The sequence below is a fragment of the Pistacia vera genome, unplaced genomic scaffold (assembly GCF_008641045.1).
Source record: "Pistacia vera cultivar Batoury unplaced genomic scaffold, PisVer_v2 Contig735, whole genome shotgun sequence".
Lineage (NCBI taxonomy): Eukaryota > Viridiplantae > Streptophyta > Magnoliopsida > Sapindales > Anacardiaceae > Pistacia > Pistacia vera.
This window is the reverse complement of record NW_022196596.1, coordinates 151,586-174,489: the sequence shown is the minus strand read 5'-3', so window position 1 is coordinate 174,489 and position 22,904 is coordinate 151,586. Positions and strand designations below refer to the sequence as shown.

Below are 22,904 nucleotides of genomic sequence, written 5' to 3'. Positions count from 1 at the left end.
GCGGCACCGAAAAGGGAGCGAAGTCACACCGCGAAGGTGAAGAGTCATGGCGGCGGGAACGGCAATTCCGGCTAGATCTAGCGTCAACGGAGCTTGGAGAATGTAAATCTAAGCTAAGGGAGCATGGATCGGCCACTAGGGTATCCAGATGTCGCCAGAAAATGGCGAAATCTAGCCGGGAAGTCGAACGGTCGCGGTTGAGGGGAGACAAACGGTCACCGTCAAGGGAAAGCTTGGGTGATGATGGCCGGCGGTGGGAGAAGCTGAAGGGACGCCGGAAAATGGACGGACTTCGAGTGAATGGGTTTTGCTTTTGCGCAACCATCCATCTTTCCTTTTAGGAAAATAATACAGCCACCGACGGTAATGCATCGAATTTATGCACCGAATGACGTGGCAAAATCCTAACCGTTGATTAATTTTAACTTAATATTAATCAACAGTCAGGATTTTGCCATGTCATTCGGTGCACAAATTCGGTGCACTACCGTCGGTGGCTGTAGCATTACTCTTCCTTTTATACTATTTGTAATCAATGTTCTGAAAATCAGACCGGGAGTCGACCCGTCAAAATGTCCGGCTCCAATTTGGACGGTTGGACCGGTCTGACCGATCGGTTGGACTGGTGACATCAACATACTGATGTTAGCATGACATCAGCATAATGATGTCAACAAAAACGAAAAAAACTAAAAAATTTCAGATTTTGTACGTAACTAAAATCTAAAAACAATTAAACAAACCCTGCAAAAACATTAAAACCATCAAAGTTTGATAATTAATGAGTTAATGTTTACAAATTCTAAATTTAATCCTCAACTCAGGTCTAAACTCTAAAGTTTCAATTTTCAAACATCATTAAAGGCATTACAAATTACAAAATACAAAGTAATATCGAATATGAATCCATTGTCCATCAACCAACAAACAAACAAAATATCAAAATACCAATCCACCAACCAACATATAAAATTGCACAATATCAATCCATTCCACCAACCAAACTACCATCCATGATCTTCAACGGTTCAACCCATCCTAAATGATTATCCACATCATCATCAGAGTCATCGTCATCATCATCACCATCAACTACAAATTTAGCAAAAATTAAAATCATAAGTTAAAACTTATAATGTACATTGTTTTTTGATATTATAATTTAAAATAGCTACCAAGTTGGTTAAAAGTTGGAAAACAACCTTGTGAACCACCTGCTAAATCATAATAGGGTTGATCATCAACACCGATAGGAATAGATCCTTCTTCATAAAGTGCTTGCTCCAATTCATCTAAATTGAATTCATCACCCTCCTGTTCATCATCAGCAATCCAAAATTCTGTTTTGTCAATGCTTTTATAATCGATAGGATTACAACTGCTTTTCTTGTAACACATCCTAAAAGACACGCTAAATAAAAATATCAATAAAAATACAAGATAATAAAAATATTAAAATTGTCAATGCTTTATACCTACTTTTCAAACGCAAGTTATAATGAATAAAAACCAAATCATTCATCTGTTGCTACTCCAATCTATTCCTTCTTTTTGCATGGATGCGTTCGAAAACAATCCAATTTCGCTCACATCCCGAAGAGGTTGAAGTTTGGCTCAAAATTTTAATTGCAAACTTTTGTAAGTGTGGAGTACTATACCCATATGTTGTTAGTAAACGGTCCCGTATACACAGCGGAAACGAAAATAATAAAACTCAGGGATCGTTTACATGAGCCAAGATCAAGGGTATGATTTTACAATTTATATTAAATAAAATCTGCATAAATATTAAACATGAGTTAAGAGAAACAAACGCACGTTGGAGGCTCCTCCAAATTTGTCGATGAATGTTTTGCTACCGATCCAAGTGAAGGATCGAACCTGCGTAGTCCACACGAAGACAATCCTAAAAGAACCAAAGAGGGATTTGCTAGATCCTCTTTGGCTTCAAGATTAAGTAGAAAAACAAATCAATTGAAATTGATTTTGGGCAATGGGTATTACTGCTGTGGGAGTGGAAGAGAGGGGTTGTGTGTTTTGTTTTTCCAAAGAAAAAATCTCTTAATGAAAAAATCACACATTTTTCTTTTTATAGTAAAAAACAATTTGCCCTAATCCCATACGGAATAGGCTTGGGCTCCAACCCAAACGCCCCATGTTGCCAAACACTCCCAATTTGATTTATTTTATTTTCCATTATTATCTCAATTAAAATCAATTAATATATATTTTTTAAATATATATTAACATTTAACAATAATGATAATATATTTAAATATGTGCGAACACACATTTAAACGTAATTTCACTTATTTAATTTTTCTAACAAATTAAATAAAGGCTACGACCTCAGCAAATTTAATTGCACTGTGAAATTACCAAAATACCCTTTCGCCTAAAAAGACGAAAACGCCCTTCTTTCTTCTTGGCTCTTAAATTATCTTCTATGTGTGTGACCCATAGGCTCCTCATCATACCGGTAGTGTATAGTATCGCGATTAACACCAATTAATCGTCTCACTAATACACAGACCAAGATTGGCCCCTAGCAAGGCATCATGGCCACCCGATAGATTCGGATTCAGCAAAGTAGCTACCTTTCAACGATATGGTTACCGTACAATACGATCCTTTCATCATACGTTATCTCGACGAGACGAAGGCATAGAAATAGTGTCAACCTTCGGTTACTCTCGATATTATATATTCAGTTTCTGGACCAATGACCCGTATTATAATCTGGATAGAGCAACAACTCAATCCCACTGTGGCCACAGTTTTAGTGTCATTGCCATATACTGAATTGCGCCGTGAGATAACTTCTCCCGTACCCGGGAGTGATGAATCCTCTGTCAATCCACCATAGTCTTGATACACTCCTTGATATAGCCAATCACCACCGTACTGACAGCTCTGAATAGAACTGCGTTAGGCTAGTGTCAAACTGTACCAATCGGTGCACAAGGCGCTCCGGTGATCTCAAGTCTAAGGATCACATGCACCACCATTCGTTAGAGGATTTGTTCCATAGACACTGGGGTTACCATCCATATGGAATCCTCTGGTGGGTCAGTCCAGTGAACTTGCTGCGGTATATCCGCCTACAACAAGCACCCATGTGTTGCACCAGGTTGTCACCAAACAACCTTGACAAGTGAGATCAGTCACTGCCTTTCGACAGGGTCGTTCAACACTATGATAGCCTTACCGTATTATCTGTGCCCTTACTTTAGAATAATACTGGGGCTACGAACGTTTCTAGAATGGCCACCATATGTGCTCATAGGGTTCTCACTATCAAGATTTGAAACACTTGATACCCTCGTCACGGTTCTACCATTCTAAGGACATATATCAATACATATTGCAATAATAATGATTTACACGATATAGAATAAAATGCCTTTTATTGATTAATGAACAGTATTACATAGAGTCAATTCTACAATAATTGATTGGCTCTAGGGCATCTACTCTAACATATGTCCTCCACCATTCATCTAATTGAAAGTTAAAGTGTTAACCATATGAAATAATGAAATAAACATAAATTCATAACTTAGAAATTGGACTTAAAATTGAGAAATTTAATAAGTTTCACATACCAGGTCGTGTGGTTTTGCAAGTTTGAAAGGCAAGTTGACGAGAAAAGTTTTCCTCATGGTCTTGATATATTCTACTTTCGTCCACTAACTTTGTTTTGTTCAACTTGAATGCACTTGCTTTATTGTCGACAACATCAAGGAAACCACGCATAACCTCTGGTTTCTTGCAGAAAGTTGCACGGTCATACTGAAAAGCTGGATTCAAATAATAAGTAGCAACATGAATGTCGCGGTGCAAAAGCCTATCCCCCCGCAGCTTAATAATTTCAGCATAAGGCTTGTACAATGTCTTTTTCTTTTTAAAGAACTTCTTGATTGCTTTTTTGGCTCTATGCATGCCATTGTGAGAGGTACGAAGAAAACAGGAAAGAACAAAAGAAAAAGAGATATGAAATTCTTCTGTATTTTTCACACTAAAGGAGAAGTACAGTAACATGACATTTATAGTAAAAACAGAGCAAAAGACGTAAAGCAGAAACAGAATATAAAACTGTTACAGACACGTAAAACAAAACATAAAACAGACTACAAAGCTGTTACAACGATAAAACTGACTTAACAACTTTTTAACAAACTTCTTAAACTAATTAACAGCTTTAACAACTTATTAACAGCTTTAACAACTTTATTAATCAGTTTACTAACATCCTCCCTTAAACTAAACTATCTTAACCACCATTCAGTGTTTTACTGACATCCTTCCGTAAACCAAGCCATCCTTTTTGTCATGCATACTAACGTCTAATTCTGAACCATGTTAGCAGCAACACTCTCATTAACTTGACTTAGCAGCTCTTTTAGTAAACTGATGAAGCTCCCGTATTAGACTGATCGAACGAGAAAAAAAAAATAGTATTATCTTACAGAGTTAACAGAGTCAATTCTAAAACAGAGAGAGTTAATAACTCAGATGTCTTGGTCAGGAGAGATGACTTTAGAAGCTGAGGTTTCCTGTGAAAGAGAGGAAACAACCGTAAGTTTATATCTGAGAGCTTCAAATCTCGTAGTGGACAAGGATTTGGTAAAAATGTCTGCGGTTTGGTGCTCTGTAGGGACATAGCAGACTTTTAGCTTTTTGGCTGCAATTTGTTCTCTGATGTAGTGCATATCTAACTCAATATGCTTGGTTCAAGCATGGAAAACTGGATTAGATGCAAGTGAGTTAGCACTCTGATTATCACACCATATAAACGGAATTCGGAAGATGCAGACCCATTTCAGTGAATAAACTATGAAACCAGGCTATTTCTGTTGCACCTTGAGCAAAGCTCTTACTCAGCTTCAGTAGAAGATAGGGCCACTACGTTTTGTTTCCCGGAGCTCCATTGCAGCAGTTAGATCCAAGGATAACGGCAACCGCTAGTTGATCGTCTGTCCTGAATACTTCCTGCCCGTCAGCGCAGTGAAACTTCAAGATGAAATCTTGTATTTTGGTGAACTTGACACCAAAATTTGAAGTGCCTTTATATATCGAAGAAGTCTTTTGCAAGCTGCCAATGAAGTTAGTGGGAGCTTTTAGAAATTGACTTAATTTGTTGACAGAAATGCAATCTTAGGCCGGGATAGTGTGGATATTGTAGTGCACCAATGGTACTTCGGTGAGAGATGGGTTGTCAAATGGCTCACTATCCTCAAATGTTAATTTGTTTCCTAATGCCAGTGAGTGGAGCACGGTTTGGAGTCTGACATTCCAGTTTTAATCAGTAAATCCCGTGCATATTTATCTTGACTCATATTCTCTGAATCTGTTCTTTGAACTTCAAATCCCAAAAAATACTTAAGAGAGCCCAAGGTTTTTAAGGCAAACTCAAGATTCGTTTGCACACAATATCTTGAACTAACTTTCATCACTTCCTGTCAATAATATGTCATCAACTATACACACCATATATAACCTGATTGTTGTGTCTGTAATAAACAGACTGGATCAGCAACTGAACAGAGAAAACCCCACTGCAAGAAGGCTTTTTTAGCTTCTCAAACCATGCCCAGGGGCCTGCTTAAGTCCATAGAGTGCCTTTACCAATTTACACACGAAGAGGCTTTTTATCATCAATGAAACCTTATGGCTGAGTCATAAAAACTGTCTCACTAAGCTCTCCATTGAGGAAACTGTTATTTACATCAACTTGCTGAATATCCCAGCCATATGTAATAGCCAAGCTTAGAACAACTCGAATGGTAGAAGACTTCATAACGGGGCTGAAGGTTTCAAGATAATCAATCCCGGGGTTTTGTTGAACCTTTTGCAACAAGTCTGCTTTGAACCTTTGATAACCCATCAGAATTTTTGTTTACTCGAAAAACCCATTTACATCCAACTATGTTCATGTGTGATTCAGCTGGAACAAGTTCCCAAGTATTGTTGGATATTAAGCTTTGAACTCACTTTCCATGGCAACTTTCCAGGATTGATGAGTAGAGCTTCAGCTACACTCTTTGGTTCACTTGTATCTAAGTGCGAACTAAAGAAACTAACATGGATATAGGAATTTTAGCTTTAGACCGAGTAACCATGGGGTGAGTATTTAATGAATGTGAATTATGGACGTGGTATCAATGGTGGCATGAGTGGACTGGTGTTTAGGAAAGGGAAGATCTACACAAGATGAATGGATTCAGGAGAACTAGTAGATTTGTCTGGTAATGTAGTGGAGAGTTTGTAAGAGGCTGGACAAAGTGTTTAGTAGGTTCAAGAACTGACGTATGTACAGATTGAAGAAGACTCTATAAAAGGTGATTGGTAATGTACTAGGTGAGCGGGAGGAAGATTCTTCTAAAGGATCAGCATTTAGTGTTTTATGTGAGGAGATTGTACTAAGAAAGGGTGAGCTGAAATATTACAGATTTGGAAAGTGGACTAGACTTTGATAGTGGAGCTATAGATGACCTTTGCTACCATTGTAGGAAAAGGTGGTGAAGAAAAAGAGACACACGTGTAGTGGTCAAGGAAGGTATGACTCTAAATGAGCTTTTATCACAAGAGAGAAACTGTGGAGATTGATTTTTTTTAGACAGAATGCAACAGTTCAGTGGTTGCAAAAGGAAAATGGTTTTCATCAAATTTAGCACTTTGACATATATAAATCTTGCCTTTAGAATCCATGCATTTGTATCCTTTGTGATGCATGCTATATCCTACAAACGTGCATGTGGTGGTGTGAAAATCAACTTGTGTGAGTTATAGGTCTAAGGTAAGGATAGACTGCACAACCAAGACTTTAATACACTATTAACGGAATTTGTTTAAACAAAACTGAATGGAGACAAACCAGATAATACAGACGTGGGCAGCCTATTTGTAAGGTAAGCAGCGGTTTGGAAAGAAGCCACCAAAATTTTAAAGGCATGTTAGCTTGAGCAAGAAGGTTAGACCTTGTTCTACTAATTGTCTATGTTTTCTTTCAACCCTTCCATTTTGTTGGGGGTATAAGGACATGGATGCCTAAAAACAATCCCATGATCAAGAAAATATGGAACTAAACCTCTATATTCCCCCCAATCTGTTTGAACACATTTTATGGTGAAGTTAAATTGTTTTTTCTGCTAGAATATGAAACTGTTTGAAGATATGTTGAGTTTCTGATTTGTTTTTCAGTGGGAAAATCCAAGTGATCGGCTATAGTCATCTAGGAATTGAATGTAAATACGAAAACCTTCAGTGAGGGAATGGGAGAAGGTCCCCAAAGGTCTGAATGAATCAGTTCTAGGGTTGAGAGCCTCTTGAATTGTTTCTAGGAAAAACTGATTGGTGAAGTTTACCAAATTGACATGCAGTGCAGAAATCAAGGTGTGTGAACATATTGTTTTTTTTAATATGCAGAATTTGGAAAGAACATTTGCATTCGGTGACCTAACTTTTGTGCCACACATTCCATTGGTTTTGACAGTAGCAAGTGATTGAAATGTGTGTATTATTATCACTAGTAGCTTTCACAAGAGGATACATTTGCAAGAGACTCTAAAGCCTCATTATTAGAACTTAAGTTGGTTCAACAAAATCGAAATTACAGAAGAAGAGGCTGGTTTGGATAGACTGATCTTGGTGCAGTGTTCTGGTTGAGGAGTTGAAGACTGTGGCTGTAGGTTTTGCAGACATCCGGCAAAGGGAATTTTGGAGTGGCTGCTTTGAAGTTGGTAAAGGCCATCCTTAAGTCTTCCTTGAAGAAGAACTACCTTGGATTTGTTTTCCTTAACAACACATGGTCAGCAAAGAATTCAACTATAACACCATTATCTTAGTAATCTAGAATACTTAACAGATTTTTGGTGATGCTAGGGACACACAAGACATGCTTAAGATAAAGAGACTTAGATTGACATGGTAAATAAGTGAAACCATTATGAGATAGTATAGGTAAAGCTCACCATTTCCAACCTGGAGTTGCTCATTTCCAGTGTAATTAGAATTGAAACAAAGCTGAGAGAGATCAGCTGTTACATGATCTATAGCTCCTGAGTCCATGTACCAGAGACATCTTGGACAGTGGATGGTGCAGCAACATAATTGGCAACAGAGTTGGTATAGTTTGGTGACGTGTTGGAGTTAAAAATGCTTGATTGAGGAGGTATGTGTAGTTGTGGAGGATTCATCATTTGTTTGAATCTGCCCATGATCCTGCGGGAAAGTGAGCTGATGTTGCATTTGACTGTAGAATTAGTGTAGAATGGTGCACCAGCTGATATGTTGGATTATAGGTGCTGAGATGTGCTCTGAGGGGAGTATGGTGAACCTTGATAAACAGCAGGTGGTCTGGAGTAATTAGGAACAAAATTCTGTCTGATCAGTGGATTGATATCTCCTGTATAACTTGTGTCAAATCTGTGATAACAATTGAGAGCCAAGTGTCCATTTTTTCCACATACTTGGCATATAAATCTGCCTCTACCAGATCCACGCCTTCTCCCTCTGCCACCAAACTGTGGTGAGTAAAGCTGGTGCTGTGGAACTGAGTTAACAAGATGGTTAGATCCAGGAACAAAGTGACTAGATCCATGAGAAACTTGAGGAGTACTTGAATTGTGGGATGCAAAGCCAAGAGGTGGCATAGGTGTAAACCGAGACTGTTGACCATTGAAGGCCGATTTTCACTATGATATTTTTTGTGATTCTCACCAGTTGTAAGATTGGCAAGATTACAGACCCACCTTGGAATTCAGTTTTACCCATTGAGTTCATCACTAGATTAGCCTTTTCTAACCTCAACTCATACTTTTGTAGAATTATCTGTGCTTCCTGGACAGAAAGTGTCAATAGTCTAGACTCAAGTCTAGTGGTGATTTACTACTGCAGCGTCATATTCAGAAGTTAGACCATCAAGAATGTAGTTTAACAATTCTTCATCAGTGACTGTTATACCACTGGAAGATAAAACTTCAGCAAATCCTTTCATTTTCATGAAGTAATCATGAATACTTAGATTATCTTTCCTTGTTTTTGTGTAAGTTCTTGAATGTAAGTGTTTAGATCTAGATTCGTAAGAAACTCTTTTTCTAAAACATACACATTTCGGCAGAAAATTGACACTTTGACACAACAGAAAACATTGATTCAGATATGATCCAAGCCAACTTACTAGTGATTATCTGTCTTTTTCCACTGAACATAAGCTGGATTAGGTTTCTTTTCTGTAACTCCATCAGAACTTTCACTTTGGATCTTGATAAAGGGGGCTGGACACAATCAAACCGGTGAGATGTTCCTCCAGATCATGGAACCTACTGCAAATAGAATCTGTGATTTCCAGAATCTATAATTATCTCTGGTAAGTTTGGGAGAGATAACAGGTAGGGTGAAGACGCCATGGCTGGAGATACTGAAGAACTTTCGGTTTCAGAAGTCAACTTTTAACACAGTTTAACAACTTTATTAATCAGTTTACTAACATCCTCCCTTAAACTAAACTATCTTAACCACCATTCAGTGTTTTACTGACAGCCATCATACACATATCCTATTGCAGGTCTCTCATCTGAGTCTACAGTCCGTAACAAACGCATCAAAGGAGCCACAATTTTGGAAACTAAACCCATGTCATCCCAAAATTCATTATCTAGAATTATGGGAATAACATTCTTGCCTTTACTACTTCTAGCATATCGAGAGTCCACAAAAAACCTATCAGTCACCATAGCTTGCAAGTCATGTTTGTGCTCATGTAGACTTCTTAATGCAATGAAAGTAGTAGCAAACCGAGTTGCACCCGATCGTATGATTTCTTTCCAACCCTATTCGAGTGATACATACATAATAGATGTTAGTAAATTATTACAAAATGTTTATTATGTAATAAATTGACAAAAACATGAGTTAAATGTTTATAAGCTATTACCTCTCTTTTCCTCAACCAAGCTATCAAAATTGTGTGATTATACACAAACTTGGTTACTTTAGAAGCACATTTTGCAAGATGCACTATGTGGTCCAGCTCAGATATATCTTTCAAAATTAAATTTATGCAATGTGCTGCATAAGGCGACCAAGTAATATTCTCATACTTCTCAGACAACATTCTTCCAGCAGCTTTAAAATTTGCTCCATTATCCGTGACAACATGGACAATACTGTTTGGACCAACCCATAAAGCCATTTCCTCAAACAACTTGAACAATGTAAAGGCATCCTCTACAACATCTAAAGCATCCACTGATTTTATAAAGCAAACACCTTTAGGAAAGTATACGAGAAAATTAATCAATGACCTATGGCAAGTATCAGTCCAACCATTAGCCTTTAATGTACATCCAACCTCTTCCCAAATACTCTTATAATTGTCAACAAGTAATTGGACTTCCTTCTTAGCATCTCTCAATAAATTCACATGCATAGCATTGTAAGTAGGTTGTTTATAACCAAGGCCAATTGCAGCTACAGCATCCAACATAGAATGACAATAAATTGAGTTTAAAGCATTCATTAGGATGCAAGCATCATAAAAGAATCATGCAACAGACATGTTTGCTCTCCACTTTGCATCTTTTCCAGCCAAAACACTCCTAATTGAAGGCTGAGACCCAGAAGTAGTTTGTGGAGCAAAATAATTAACCCCCGTAGGTTTTTTTCTCTTACTACTCAGAAATTGTTTTTTACCGCCATTACTACCACCTTCATTCATGGTCATTTGTGATAGGAAAGCATCTTTATTTTCTTCATCTAACTGATCACCCTCAAATTCATTTATTGATCACTCTCAAATTCATTTGCTTCCAGAAATCTTCTTTTTCCTTATTCTTTACTCCTATTTCTTTTAGTGATTCATTCATATGGAATTTAACATCAAATGGAACCTTTGGACACTTTCCAATATCCCCTTTTACTCCTGCTAGGTGTTGCTTCATTCGGAAAATACCACCACCTCTAGTAACCTTGCCATAATGAAGACAAGATAATATTTTCTTTCCATCTTTATCAACACTCTCAAGAACATGTCCCCATGCTATATCAGTCTTTCCTCGAAAAGATTGCGAGGAAATGGATGTGGTTGATAAGTTATGTGAAGACGAAGATGATGACATTCTCTCCCCTAGCAAGTGGCAACCAACAATCAATTTGTTATAATTTATGAGACATAACTTTAAATTAATATAAAATCAATTCATATTATATGTATATAGAAACAATTATGAATTTCTAATAGCATTTTACTTTATGGAAGAATCATGTAAATGAGAAAATTTCTTATTTCTGTACTCGTCATGTTACTCATGTTAGATTCTCAGTTGCATTTGACTATTACAATTGAAATGTTTAAATATAAATCTCAATAGAAAACACTTTCTGATCATAACTCAATTTTAATTCATATTTCATAAGCCATGGCCAAGATTAATATACAAGTAACAAGTGATAGTAAATAAGAGCAGCTACCGCGTGTTCTGAATTTCTGATCATAATGTGATCGAGATGCCATTAGCGTCTTATAAAAGTTAATAAAAATTTTAGTATTCTTAGCAACTACAAGCACACCTGCTGGCTATTGTTATTCACCAAATTCCAGTAGTGAAGCCAAGAAAAACTATATGAAAATTGAAAATACATCTACGTTATTATCATTTATCAGTTTATCACAGCATGAATAAACTCCCACTTTCAATTATTCTGATCCTGTAATGAAGCTTCATGATGAAACTTTCACAATCAATTTCTAATTTCCCATGAGAAATTACATTTTACAGTTTCAGTCTTTCAGAAATTCAATTGACACATGATAGATTCACAATAAGAAATCAGTTTTAAGAGTTTCAAAATTTAAATTGACAGATTCAATGATTCACAATTTCACATCATATTCACATATCCACAATAATACAAATGTAACAAATATACAATATCATGATGAAATAGAAGACAGAAAAATTCAGGCTGACCGCTGATTCACACTTGAAGGCTGAAGCTGAAGGAGATCGCGAATGGAGGAGATCGTGAACTGAACTGGAGGAGGAAAACCGAATAAGCATGCTGATTCACACTTGAAGGTTGAAGCTGAAGGAGATCGCGAACTGAATTGGAGGAGGCAAACCGAAGAAGCAGGCTGATTCACACTTGAAGGCTGAAGCGAAAGGAGATCACGAATGGAGGAGGAGGACTGAACTGAACTGGAGGAGGGCCAAACTAAAAAAGAAAAAGTAAACTGGAGGAGGGCCAAGCTGAAGGAGATCGCACACAGAGCAAAGTAGCAGTGCCGCAGCTGAACCGCAAAAGCAAAAATAAAAATGCATTAAACTTAAAAAAATTGGGGGTTTGACACTTTGACTTTAGGGTTTGCTTTTCATTAAAATAGTTTTCAATTTGTTAGTGGACCGGATGGGAGGTTAGACCGGTTTTGGATGTTATACCAGTTGGACCGTCAGTTTGCTACAGTAAGACAGTCCAACCATGGTTTAAAATGGTCTAACTCAGAATCCTGGTTTTTTACTCTTCACAACCCAGAATTTCACCAAAACCCGGTCCGACTTGTTCGACCTCCCGATCTGGTCTGGGTTTCAGAACATTGTTTGTAATAAATTTCAACCCAAATGACGTGTATTTGACCCCCGAAACAATCAAAATGAGAAAAAATCAACCTCATTTCCTGTTAATGGGAATAATACAATAAAACCTCATTATAGTCATAATGGTAGGATCAACTAATTTTATTATTATGAGGAGGTTATAACTTAATAGAGGTGTAGTTACAAAAACTATTGTTTTGATTTCTTATTTTATAAGTCATGTTTTAGTAATACATTATTTGTAACGCCCACATCGAGGCACGTAGCAATGAGAATGTAGACTTTGTCTATATGGTGATTGATCGAAGTTTGGTTGAATTTAGAAAGAGTTTGAGTAGACTTTATGGAGTGTAGTTTCCTGGCCAAGTTTAGTCTTGATTTAATGGAGTTTTGCTCCAAATATTGGTGGCTTGAGAAAGAAGTAGAAGTGTAGCCAAATAGAGTTTGAGTATGCATGCAATTTGTTTGATGAAAATCCTAAGAGAAAACATGTTACCATGGTTGCCCTTTCACAGCCGTGACATTCTGAGTGATTTTTGGGCATCTTACCAATTGAACTGGGTTGAGACCTAAACATAAAATTTGTAGCCCTGTCTCTAAGCTTTAAAACAAGACCAATATCGTAGCAATCCGATACGTATAACTCGAGATATGCCTTCTTGAATATGACTCGTGCAGAATGACTACCTCAAAATATTTTGTAGTCTAATAATCTATGATTGATTTCAAGTATAGGAATGTTGTTGGTAGAAAATATTAGTTCTCTAATGATATTTTTATATGCCATAGTGCATTCTCACATTCTCACATTTGCATTTAGAAAGAATAGCAAAGAATGAGCATAGTTCCATGCACATGCACATACACATGGATGAGAATAGTAAAGAAAAAGAAAGAAAATAATTAATTGTAAAAAGATAAGAGAAGAGAAGGTTGTTGCGATAGGGAACCCATGAGTGACAAAGAAGAATAGTCCCACATACACGCTGCCTTCAATAAGCGGCCTCAGAATCAGAAAGAAGTAAGTGTACAGTTCGTTAGAAGTGTATGTGGATGAGAACTGTACCAACAGAATTTACCTACATGCATGTCGCCTTTATTGAGCGACCTCAGAATCAGAAAAAAGAGTTGTAGAGTCCGATAGAAGTGCATGTGGATGAAGACTGTACCCACTCACATGGCCAGGGTTCCAAATCCATGCCTCAACCGAGTCCGATCGGCATAGAAAGAAATAAAAGAAAGAAATAATAGAAAAGAAAAGAAGAATAGAAAAGAAAGAATAGAAAGAAAGAATAGAAAAGAAAGAAAGAATAGAAAAGAAAGAAAGAAAGAAAGAATAGAAAGAAAGAATAGAACGAAAGAAATGAGAGAAACAGAAAGAAAGAACAGAATAGAAAGAAAGAAGAGAAACAAAAAACAGAAAAGAAATTGCATTCTTTATGCATTTATGCACACGCATCATGGCATTCATATTATTCTGAATTAGTTTCTCCAATTGTGCTTACATGTTAGTAAGTGAGAGACAAGAATAGAGAAAGAACGGAAAAAGAATAGAGAAAGAACAGAAAAAGAATAGAGAAAGAACAGAAAAAGAATAGAAAAGAACAGAGAAGAAGAGAGAAGTGTGATGTAAGGAAAGAGTTTAGAATATGAGCAACGAAGATAGAAGGGTAGCATAGCGGGTTTACTTACTGAGCAATTAGTGCTCACCCCATTGTTTTCAATGTTTTTGTATGCAGTAGATGAGATGCGGTCGCTTGGAATGTCAAGATGCGGAAGGGTCGGGCAATACTATCGAGCTTCTTGAGAAATTTATTTACACTATGTATAGTTTTGTATATATATAGAAAAATTAGGCCTATTATTTTATACTCATCTACATGTATATTTTCGTAATATATATATTTAGTGAGTTTTACTGTTTGTTTTACGATTATACTAGCTAGAGAGAGAGTCATTCCATTTTTGGTATCAGAGTAAAGATTTTGGGATTTGACAGTGTGCCTCTCCTGCCGCACTGATGTTCTGTAGCCGACCGCTGTAAGTTATTTATTTCCTTACTTGTAGTAGATGAGTTCATTGTGTTGATTAAAAGTATTGGTGTTATGTAGATGAGACATAGAACTTAAGCAGGCAATAAGATGGCAATGAGTACGGGTGAACCTTCCAACCCGTCAGAATTTACTTCTCTTATCCTCGATGAAGCGAGGATCCGTAATTATACAGTAAGTCTTGGTAGAGACTCAAAGAGGCTCGATACTGGAGAGAGTTGAGACCCAAGTTAATATACCGACCCCCAGAGAGGAGAGAGAGACGCCGGTACCCTTAATAGTGTAGAATCGTATTGAGCCAATATATGGATTGCCTAGTCAACATCAACCATCAGCATTCAAGGGTACGACGGACCCTATAATGGCAAAAAAGTGGTTTAGGTCTGTGAAGCGTACGACAGCACTGTTAAAGCTAATGCCCCCAATAATAGAGAGGTGAGAAATAAGAAAAGATTTCAACCCAAGAAGAACGTGTGGGTTTGGCAAAATAAAAGGTTGAGAACTACTCTATTATGAAAGAGTTACTAGATGGTGTTAGTGTCGTAACTAAGGAGATGCTTCCAGAAGAGTTCGTAGTGATCCATGGAAGGGAGTTGCCAGTGGATTTGATAGTGTTTGATATGCCCGATTTTGATGTTATTTTGGGCATGGATTTCTTGGGGAGATTTGGAGTAGAGATTGATTGCCAGAATAAGAAAGAAAGATTTAATCTTGATGGTGGTAATAAGTTTAATTTCGGCGAGGACCACCAACTTAGTATGTTGATTAGCAGTGTAAAGGCTAGAAAGATGCTAAGAAAATGGTGCTCGAGGTATATTGCTCATGTAGTGCATAATAGTGATGTCCCACAACCAAAGATTCAGATTGTCCTAGTAGTCTGGGAGTTTTTAGATGTATTTCTAGAAGTTTTGTTAGGTTTACCTCCGGAAAGAGAAGTAGACTTCAGTATTGAACTGGCACCAGGGACAGCACCAATTTCTAAAGCCCCTTACCGGATGGCCCCAACTGAGCTTCAGGTATTGAAAAAGCAACTTTAGGAACTCTTCGACAAGGGTTTATTCACCTTAGCCATTCTCGTTGGGGTGCTCCAATTTTATTTGAAAAGAAGAAAGATGGATCCTTACGGATGTGTATAGGTTACAGAGAGTTGAATAAAGTGACAGTGAAGTGAAGAATAAGTTCCTGTTACCTCGCATAGATGAATTGTTTGATCAGTGTTTTCAAGAGTTAAAGAAAAGATTGACCATAACTTCTATCCTCACTTCAGGGACTTGGTGCAGTATTGATGCAGTTGGGTAGGGTAATAGCTTATGCTTCTCGGTAGTTGAAAGAGTATGAGATGAGATACCCTACGCATGATCTAGAGTTGACTGCTGTAGTTTTTGCACTAAAAATATGGAGGCATTATTTGTATAGAGCAAAGAGCAACATTTATACGGATCATAAGAGCTTGAAGTACTTCTTCACCCAAAGGGAGCTGAACAGGAGGCAAAGGAGATGGTTAGAGCTGGTAAAGGAACAGATAGAGGTGATACCGAAAAGGCTTGCCAGGTTAGAAATTCAGCCTACTTTGCTGGAAAAGATTAAAGAAAAACAAGTTGTTGATGAGTGGTGTCAGAAAATAAGTCAACAAGTGCGTGAGGGCACGATATCAGAATTTCACCTATTAGATGGTGTCCTCCGTTTTCGGAATCGTATATGTATTCCCCAAGATGTTGAGTTGAAGAAGAAGATTTTTGCGGAGGCTCATGAAACACCATACACTGCTCATCCTGGAGGAACCAAAATGTAGCAAGATTTAAAGAAACGTTATTGGTGGCCATGTGAAACCCCATTTTTTTAATCCTAATATATATTACATATTCTTTGTGATTTTATCTTTATGGAAGGGGATTTCTGTTAGTTTTTAAAAGTTTTGTTGGGAATGAAATTGCAAGAAAAGGAAGTTGCTGGGTTTGCATGAAACAAGGGGCAAAAATCTGGAGGTTTTTGCTAGAAAAAGATGATGTGGCAGGTTTATACTAGAATTAAGAGAATTTGGGGGCTGTTGTAAAAAAAATTAATTAATTAATTAAAAAATAAATTTGTTTTATATAAATTTGGGCTGCTCGCCCAAATGAAGAAGAAGAAAGTTGAGAGAGAAAAACCGAGAAGAAGAGACGAGGAAGAGAAAGGGAGAAGAAGAAGAGAGGAGAGAAAGAAGAGAAGGAAGAAGAAGAAAAGAAAAAGGAAAAGAGAAGAGAAGAGAAGAAAGAACGAGTTCGGCCAAGAGATAGAGTGAGAATGAAAGTGAAGCAAAAATGGAGGATGAGAAATGTTGGAACAGGTCACTCTATTTTGGTTTCGGGTGTGGAGGAAGAAAGTGCTTGAGGTTGCTTCCAATTTTCGGTTTGAGCTAAAATGGTGAGTGGATCTAAACTGTTTTCCTTAAAAACTTAAGCTTATGCCTTTACATGTTGATTTCCTTTTACTACCGTCCATTTGTTTGTGCAAAAATCCTTACAAGCATGATGTTTGTGAGTGGAATAGTAGAACTTCGCATAAAATCATGTTTTTAGTGAAATGATTTCTATGTTTGTGCATAAATGCCTTAACTTCGAATTTATTTCAGCTTTGATATGGTTATATTCATCTTCTGTAAACTATCTTTGGCATGCATGTGAATGATGTTTTATATCATGAAATTTGGAAGTAAGTGTGGACATGCATGTATAAATAATTATGCCTATACCAAATGTTGTTGAATGGAAAGCAGAATTTTGTGTTTCAGCCTGTTTGATTTGGTTGATGATTGAGAATTCCAGCTAATTTTGGTAGCGCTGGTTTGTTTGGAAATTAATTGGTGGTAGTAATGGTTGGAATGAAGGGTATGGAAATTATGGATTTTATATATTGATTAATTTTGACAAGCATATGTGCATATAAGCATATTCACAATGTTTGTGATAGAAAAGAAATTATAGGAAGTAGTATGTTGGATATGGTGGCTGAATTTTTGTTGACTGAAATTGGAGTTAATGCAATAGTTTATATGGGTAGAGCATATATGTTGATCCTAAAGACCAAGAGTGATTAAAGTATGTTTTTGTGATAAAAAGTTATGCTGTGAAATTCTGACAGCCTGAACTTCTGAAAATTTTTATATGTTTCAGGTATGCAAATGAAGCTAAATTTCAGATATTTGTTTTAGACTTATTAGAGATTGTTTGAAAATAGATTTCACCCCAAAATTCGAAGTATGGATTTTTTTATGAATTTTGAATTCTGCTATGAAATTCTGGATTTCATGTTTCGTAGAGCATGCTTTTTAAGAACTGAAATAATGCACTTATACTTATCCAAATTGAGTGATTTTAAGTTCTGGTGAATCATATGTGTCTAGTTTAATTCTGGAGAGTTTCATGAGGTTTAGATAAGGGCTGAATTGTTATGAATTTTACAAGTCAGTAACCTCAATTCTGAAACAGTTGGCAGATTTAAATGAGTTGAAAGAAAATTGTGTTTAAAATAGTTATTGATTCTGAAATGACTTGAAAATATTACTGGATAACATATATTTGTCTAGAATGCCCCATTGAAATTAAGCTTGATTTGGTGAGTGGATTAAACAAATCTTCTTCCAAAAGCTTAAATCCATGTTTGCATGTTAACTTGTGATTTTATTTTAAATGTTTTGATGAAGTTTGGTATATAGAATTTATAGTATTCATGCTATATGAATAAAATGTTGCTGTTGAGAGAAGAGAATTAGTTGAATTGTATAGAGTTGAGGTTCGTGATGTTGGTAAATGGTTTCTTGGTTAAAAAAAGAGAGAGAGAGAGAGAGAGAGGGGTGCATTCTGTCAGTTTTGAGTATGTTATAAACTTGCATTCTACCCCCATTTTGCATGGAATTTCATTGTTTTGGCATGATTTGCTTTTATAGAAATATGGTATATATCTTATGATTAGTGTCGGACATATGCTATGGTAATGTGATGTTGAAAGTAATTTTTAATCTGGGTAAACTATCAGTTTTGAAACATGTTGGACATTTTCAATTTCACCTCTGGATGTGATTTTGAATATTATGTCATATATGTATGTTATAAGCACATACATAATATACTCGACTTACATGTTACTTGAGATTATGCATGAGTATGTTGTGGTGGCTAAACCACCCTACGAAATACCACCCCCAGAGATACAGATTTTTGGCTCTGCCCGAGCGATGTAGGATTCCGCCGAGTATGACAGTTCAGATTTGGTCTCAGCTGCGTGGTATGGTATTTAGTGCTCTGCCTGGGCGTTGAGCTTGTTCGCCAGGTATTGAGATGGTTTTCTTCAGGCTTTGCCCACGCGATGATAGATCTTGCTGGTATTGAGATGTATTTCCAGCTCTGCCTGTGTGTGGGATGTCCACCGGTATCGAAATTTTTCCCCAGGGTATAGTTGTAGTGGGAGTTTTCCGTTATTAACATCAGAATCGGTTTTAGAATGCTCAAAATCACATTCAGTTTTTAGCATCTGCTATGAAAGATAGCCTCACTATGAGTTTTAAGAATATTAGAGAGCCTTCAGTATATGCCACAGTTTCAAAATAAGATATCAGCTTATAATTTTCAGTATTAGTAAAAGCTATAGTATCCAGTTTAAAGTTCAGTTATCAGCATAAAGTTTACAGTATTCCAAAATCAGTATCAATGCATAGTTTCAGAAAAATCAGTTTTCAATTTTATATCATCACAATAGCTACCACCATATCATGTTCATAGAATCATGTTGTTTCAGTATTTCATAAGAACCATTGCATGCCATAACTTTAGTTTGACGAATGTTTTGCAAACTTCCCCTTCCCCCACTCACTGAGTATTTTAGCTCACCCCTTTTCAAAAAATGTTTTCTTCGCGCCGCCCGCCCCCCCCCCCCCCCCCCCCCCCCCCCAGGTTACAGGAGTCGTGCCGAGCAGTGAGTCACCGCTCAAGGGTTGTGCCACGTGTTGACATCTTTCTAGTGGGTTTTATATTTATGTCGTATTGTATTTTTGGACTTTCATTTAAAAACCTCATGTTTCCCATCATGTATTTCTTTTGTTATGTTTTGGAATGTGTTGGATAATGGAAAACCTGATACCACAAGTTTCCTAAATCTTTTCTTTTGTAAAACGAAAGATGTACGTATTATTCTTTTTTTTTTTTTTTGACATGTTGGAAATGGAAATACTATGATGTTATTCAGAAAAAGTAAGTCCTTTAACAAGTTTCACATTTTTTCTACATGGCACGTTCAAGTATCCGAGTCTCGTGGGAGCGCCCGAATCCTACGGGATGAGGAAATTCGTGTCAGGCCAGGTATGAAGAAAGATATTGGAGATTATGTGGTAAGTGTTTGGTTGTCAACAGGTGAAAGCAGAACACCAATGACCATCAGGTTTACGTCAGCCACTCAGCATTCCTGAATGGAAAAGGGAAAGTATATCAATGGTTTTACTACAGGCCTTCTAAGAGATTAGAAAGGGTATAATGCAATGTGGGTGATAGTAGACAAATTAACGAAGTCAGCCTATTTCTTCCAGTAAGGACTACCTCAAAGCAGCTGGTCAGATTTATGTCAGAAAGGTAGTTGACTCCATGGTGTGCCCAAGACAATAGTGTCAGATAGAGATTCAGATTTGTGTCTGCTTTTTAGACCGATTTACGGAGAAACTTGGGTACCAAATTGGCCTTTAGTATAGCATATCATCCTCAAACAGATGGTCAAACTGAGGATATGGTGAGAGCATGATGTATAGATTATAGAATGACTTTGGCATGAGATATTACCTTTAGTAGGTTTGCCTATAATAACAGTTCCGTTTACAATTAAGATGGCCCCTTATGAAGCCTGTATCGCAGACAGTGAAATCTCCATTTCATTGGGACGAGATAGGAAAGAAATATGAGTTACAGACAGCTCTTGGGCAGAGATGACTCAGAAAATGATAGAAGATGTCCAGCTGATCAAGTGTAGAATGAAGCAAGTTGAAGACAGACCAAGAGCTATGCGGATTAAAAGAAAGGATGTAGAATTTCAGTGGGTGATAAAGTGTTCATTAAGATTTCCCCTTACAAGCGGGTAATACGGTTTGGTGATAAAGGAAAACTAGCACCGATAACATTGGCCCTTTGAAGTGTTACAACGAGTAGAAAAGGTAGCTTACAAATTGGCGCTACCACCAAATAATGGATAGAGTGCCAATAGTTCCCATGTATCAATGCTTCGAAGGTATGTCAGTGATCCCTCCCATATACTAAAGTAGAATAAGTGACTTAGAAGAGAATTCGTTTAGGAGCAAAAAGTCAGATCTTAAACAGAAAGATAAAGAGCTCAAAACAAAGTATTCACTCGTAAAAGTCCTATGGAGGAATCGTAAGGTAGAAGAAGCAAAATGGGAGGTAGTGCAAGATATGCGGAACCGCCACCCTGAGTTGTTCGTTTGAATTTCGAGGACGAAATTCTTGTAAGCGGGAAGAATTTTAAAGCCCACATCGAGGTACGTAGCTTACGTATTCCCTAATACCCTTAGTTGAATTTTGTTAAAGGTATCTTGAACAAGTGTGAAGAAAATGCCTTAAAATTTCATTAGGGGTAAAATGGTCTTTTCACTCATAATTAGTTGAAAAAGTGGGGAGTGAAAAGAGTTAGAATTTCATGGAGAAGTAATAAAAATGGGGCATTATTGTATTGACTAAGGGACGTAGATGAAATTTCATAGAAAGTGTAAGGGCAAAATGGGAAAGTAGAAGTAATAAATGAGATATTGGAGTTCATTCTTGAAAACTCTAACATTCTCTACTCCCTCACAGCCACTTTCATCTCCAATTTTCTCATTTTCTTCATCAAATTTCCAAGGCAATTTAGAGGATTTTTGGGTGGATTTGGTAGATATTCAATCCTAAGCATCCAAAGGTAAGAGTTCTTGCAATATGATGTGAGATTAATTTTTAAAGTATTGAATTCTTATAGTTATATGTAGGGTTTAAGAAGAAGAGGAGATCTGCCCAAAGAGAGAGTTCTACTGTGGAACTACCCAAGATCAAGGTAAGTAATCCAACCCTAAGTTTGATTTGAGTAAGTTTGTAGAGCTTTGCACATGTATGTATGTGCTTATGTTTTTGAGAAATTTTGATGAGATTGATACTTGATGAAAATTAATTCAGCAACGAGAATGTAGACTTTGCCTATATGGTGATTGATGGAAGTTTGGTTGAATTTAGAAAGAGTTTGAGTAGACTTTATGGAGTGTGTTTCTTGGCCAGGTTTAGTGTTGATTTAATGGAGTTTTGCTCCAACTATTGGTGACTTGAGAAAGAAGTAGAAGTATAGCCAAATAGAGTTTGAGTATGCATGCAATTTGTTTGATGAAAATCCTAAGAGAAAACATGTTACCATGGTTGCCCTATCACAGCCGTGACATTCTGAGTGATTTTTGGGCATCTTACCAATTGAACTGGGCTGAGACCTAAACATAAAAGTTGTAGCCCTGTCTCTAAGATTTAAAACGAGACCAAGATCGTAGCAATCCGATGCGTATAACTCGAGATATGCCTTCTTGAATATGATTCGTGCAGAATGACTACCTCAAAATATTTTGTAGTCTAATAATCTATGATTGATTTCAAGTATGGGAATGTTGTTGGTAGAAAATATTAGTTCTCTAATGATATTTTTATATGCCATAGTGCATTCTCACATTCTCACATTTGCATTTAGAAAGAATAGCAAAGAATGAGCATAGTTTCATGCACATACACATGGATGAGAATAGTAAAGAATAAAGAAAAAGAAAGAAAAGAATTAATTGTAAAAAGATAAGAGAAGAGAAGGTTGTTGCGATGGGGAACCCGTGAGTGACAAAGAAGAATAGTCCCACATACACGCCGCCTTCAATGAGCAGCCTCAGAATCAGAAAGAAGTAAGTGTACAGTTCGTTAGAAGTGTATGTGGATGAGAACTGTACCAACAGAATTTACCTACATGTATGTCGCCTTTATTGAGTGACCTCAGAATCAGAAAGAAGAGTTGCACAGTCCGATAGAAGTGCATGTAGATGAAGACTGTACCCACTCACATGGCCAGGGTTCCAAATCCATGCCTCAACCGAGTCCGATCGGCATAGAAAGAAAGAAAAGAAAGAAAGAAAGAATAGAAAAGAAAGAAAGAAAGAATAGAAAGAAAGAAAGAATAGAACACAGAAAGAAAGAACAGAACCGAAAGAAAGAATAGAACACAGAAT

General features: G+C 36.9%; 1 protein-coding gene across 1 annotated transcript; it reads right to left on the bottom strand.

Moving 5' to 3' along the window:
- Nucleotides 1-9,533: 9,533 nt before the first annotated feature.
- LOC116115259 lies at nt 9,534-10,489 on the bottom strand. The gene is made up of 2 exons (XM_031401415.1): nt 9,938-10,489; nt 9,534-9,833 (listed from the first exon to the last, which is right to left on the bottom strand). The coding sequence occupies exons 1-2, from the start codon at nt 10,487-10,489 to the stop codon at nt 9,534-9,536; spliced, it is 852 nt and encodes a 283-aa protein (XP_031257275.1).
- Between the last annotated feature and the right edge of the window lie 12,415 nt (nt 10,490-22,904).

Coding starts and splice junctions, on each gene's coding strand:
- LOC116115259 (XM_031401415.1), bottom strand. CDS start 10,489: ATGTTGGATGCTGTAGCTGCAATTGGCCTTGGTTATAAACAACCTACT. Junction 9,834..9,937: donor CTTGGTTGAGGAAAAGAGAG/GTAATAGCTTAT, acceptor TCACTCGAATAG/GGTTGGAAAGAAATCATACG.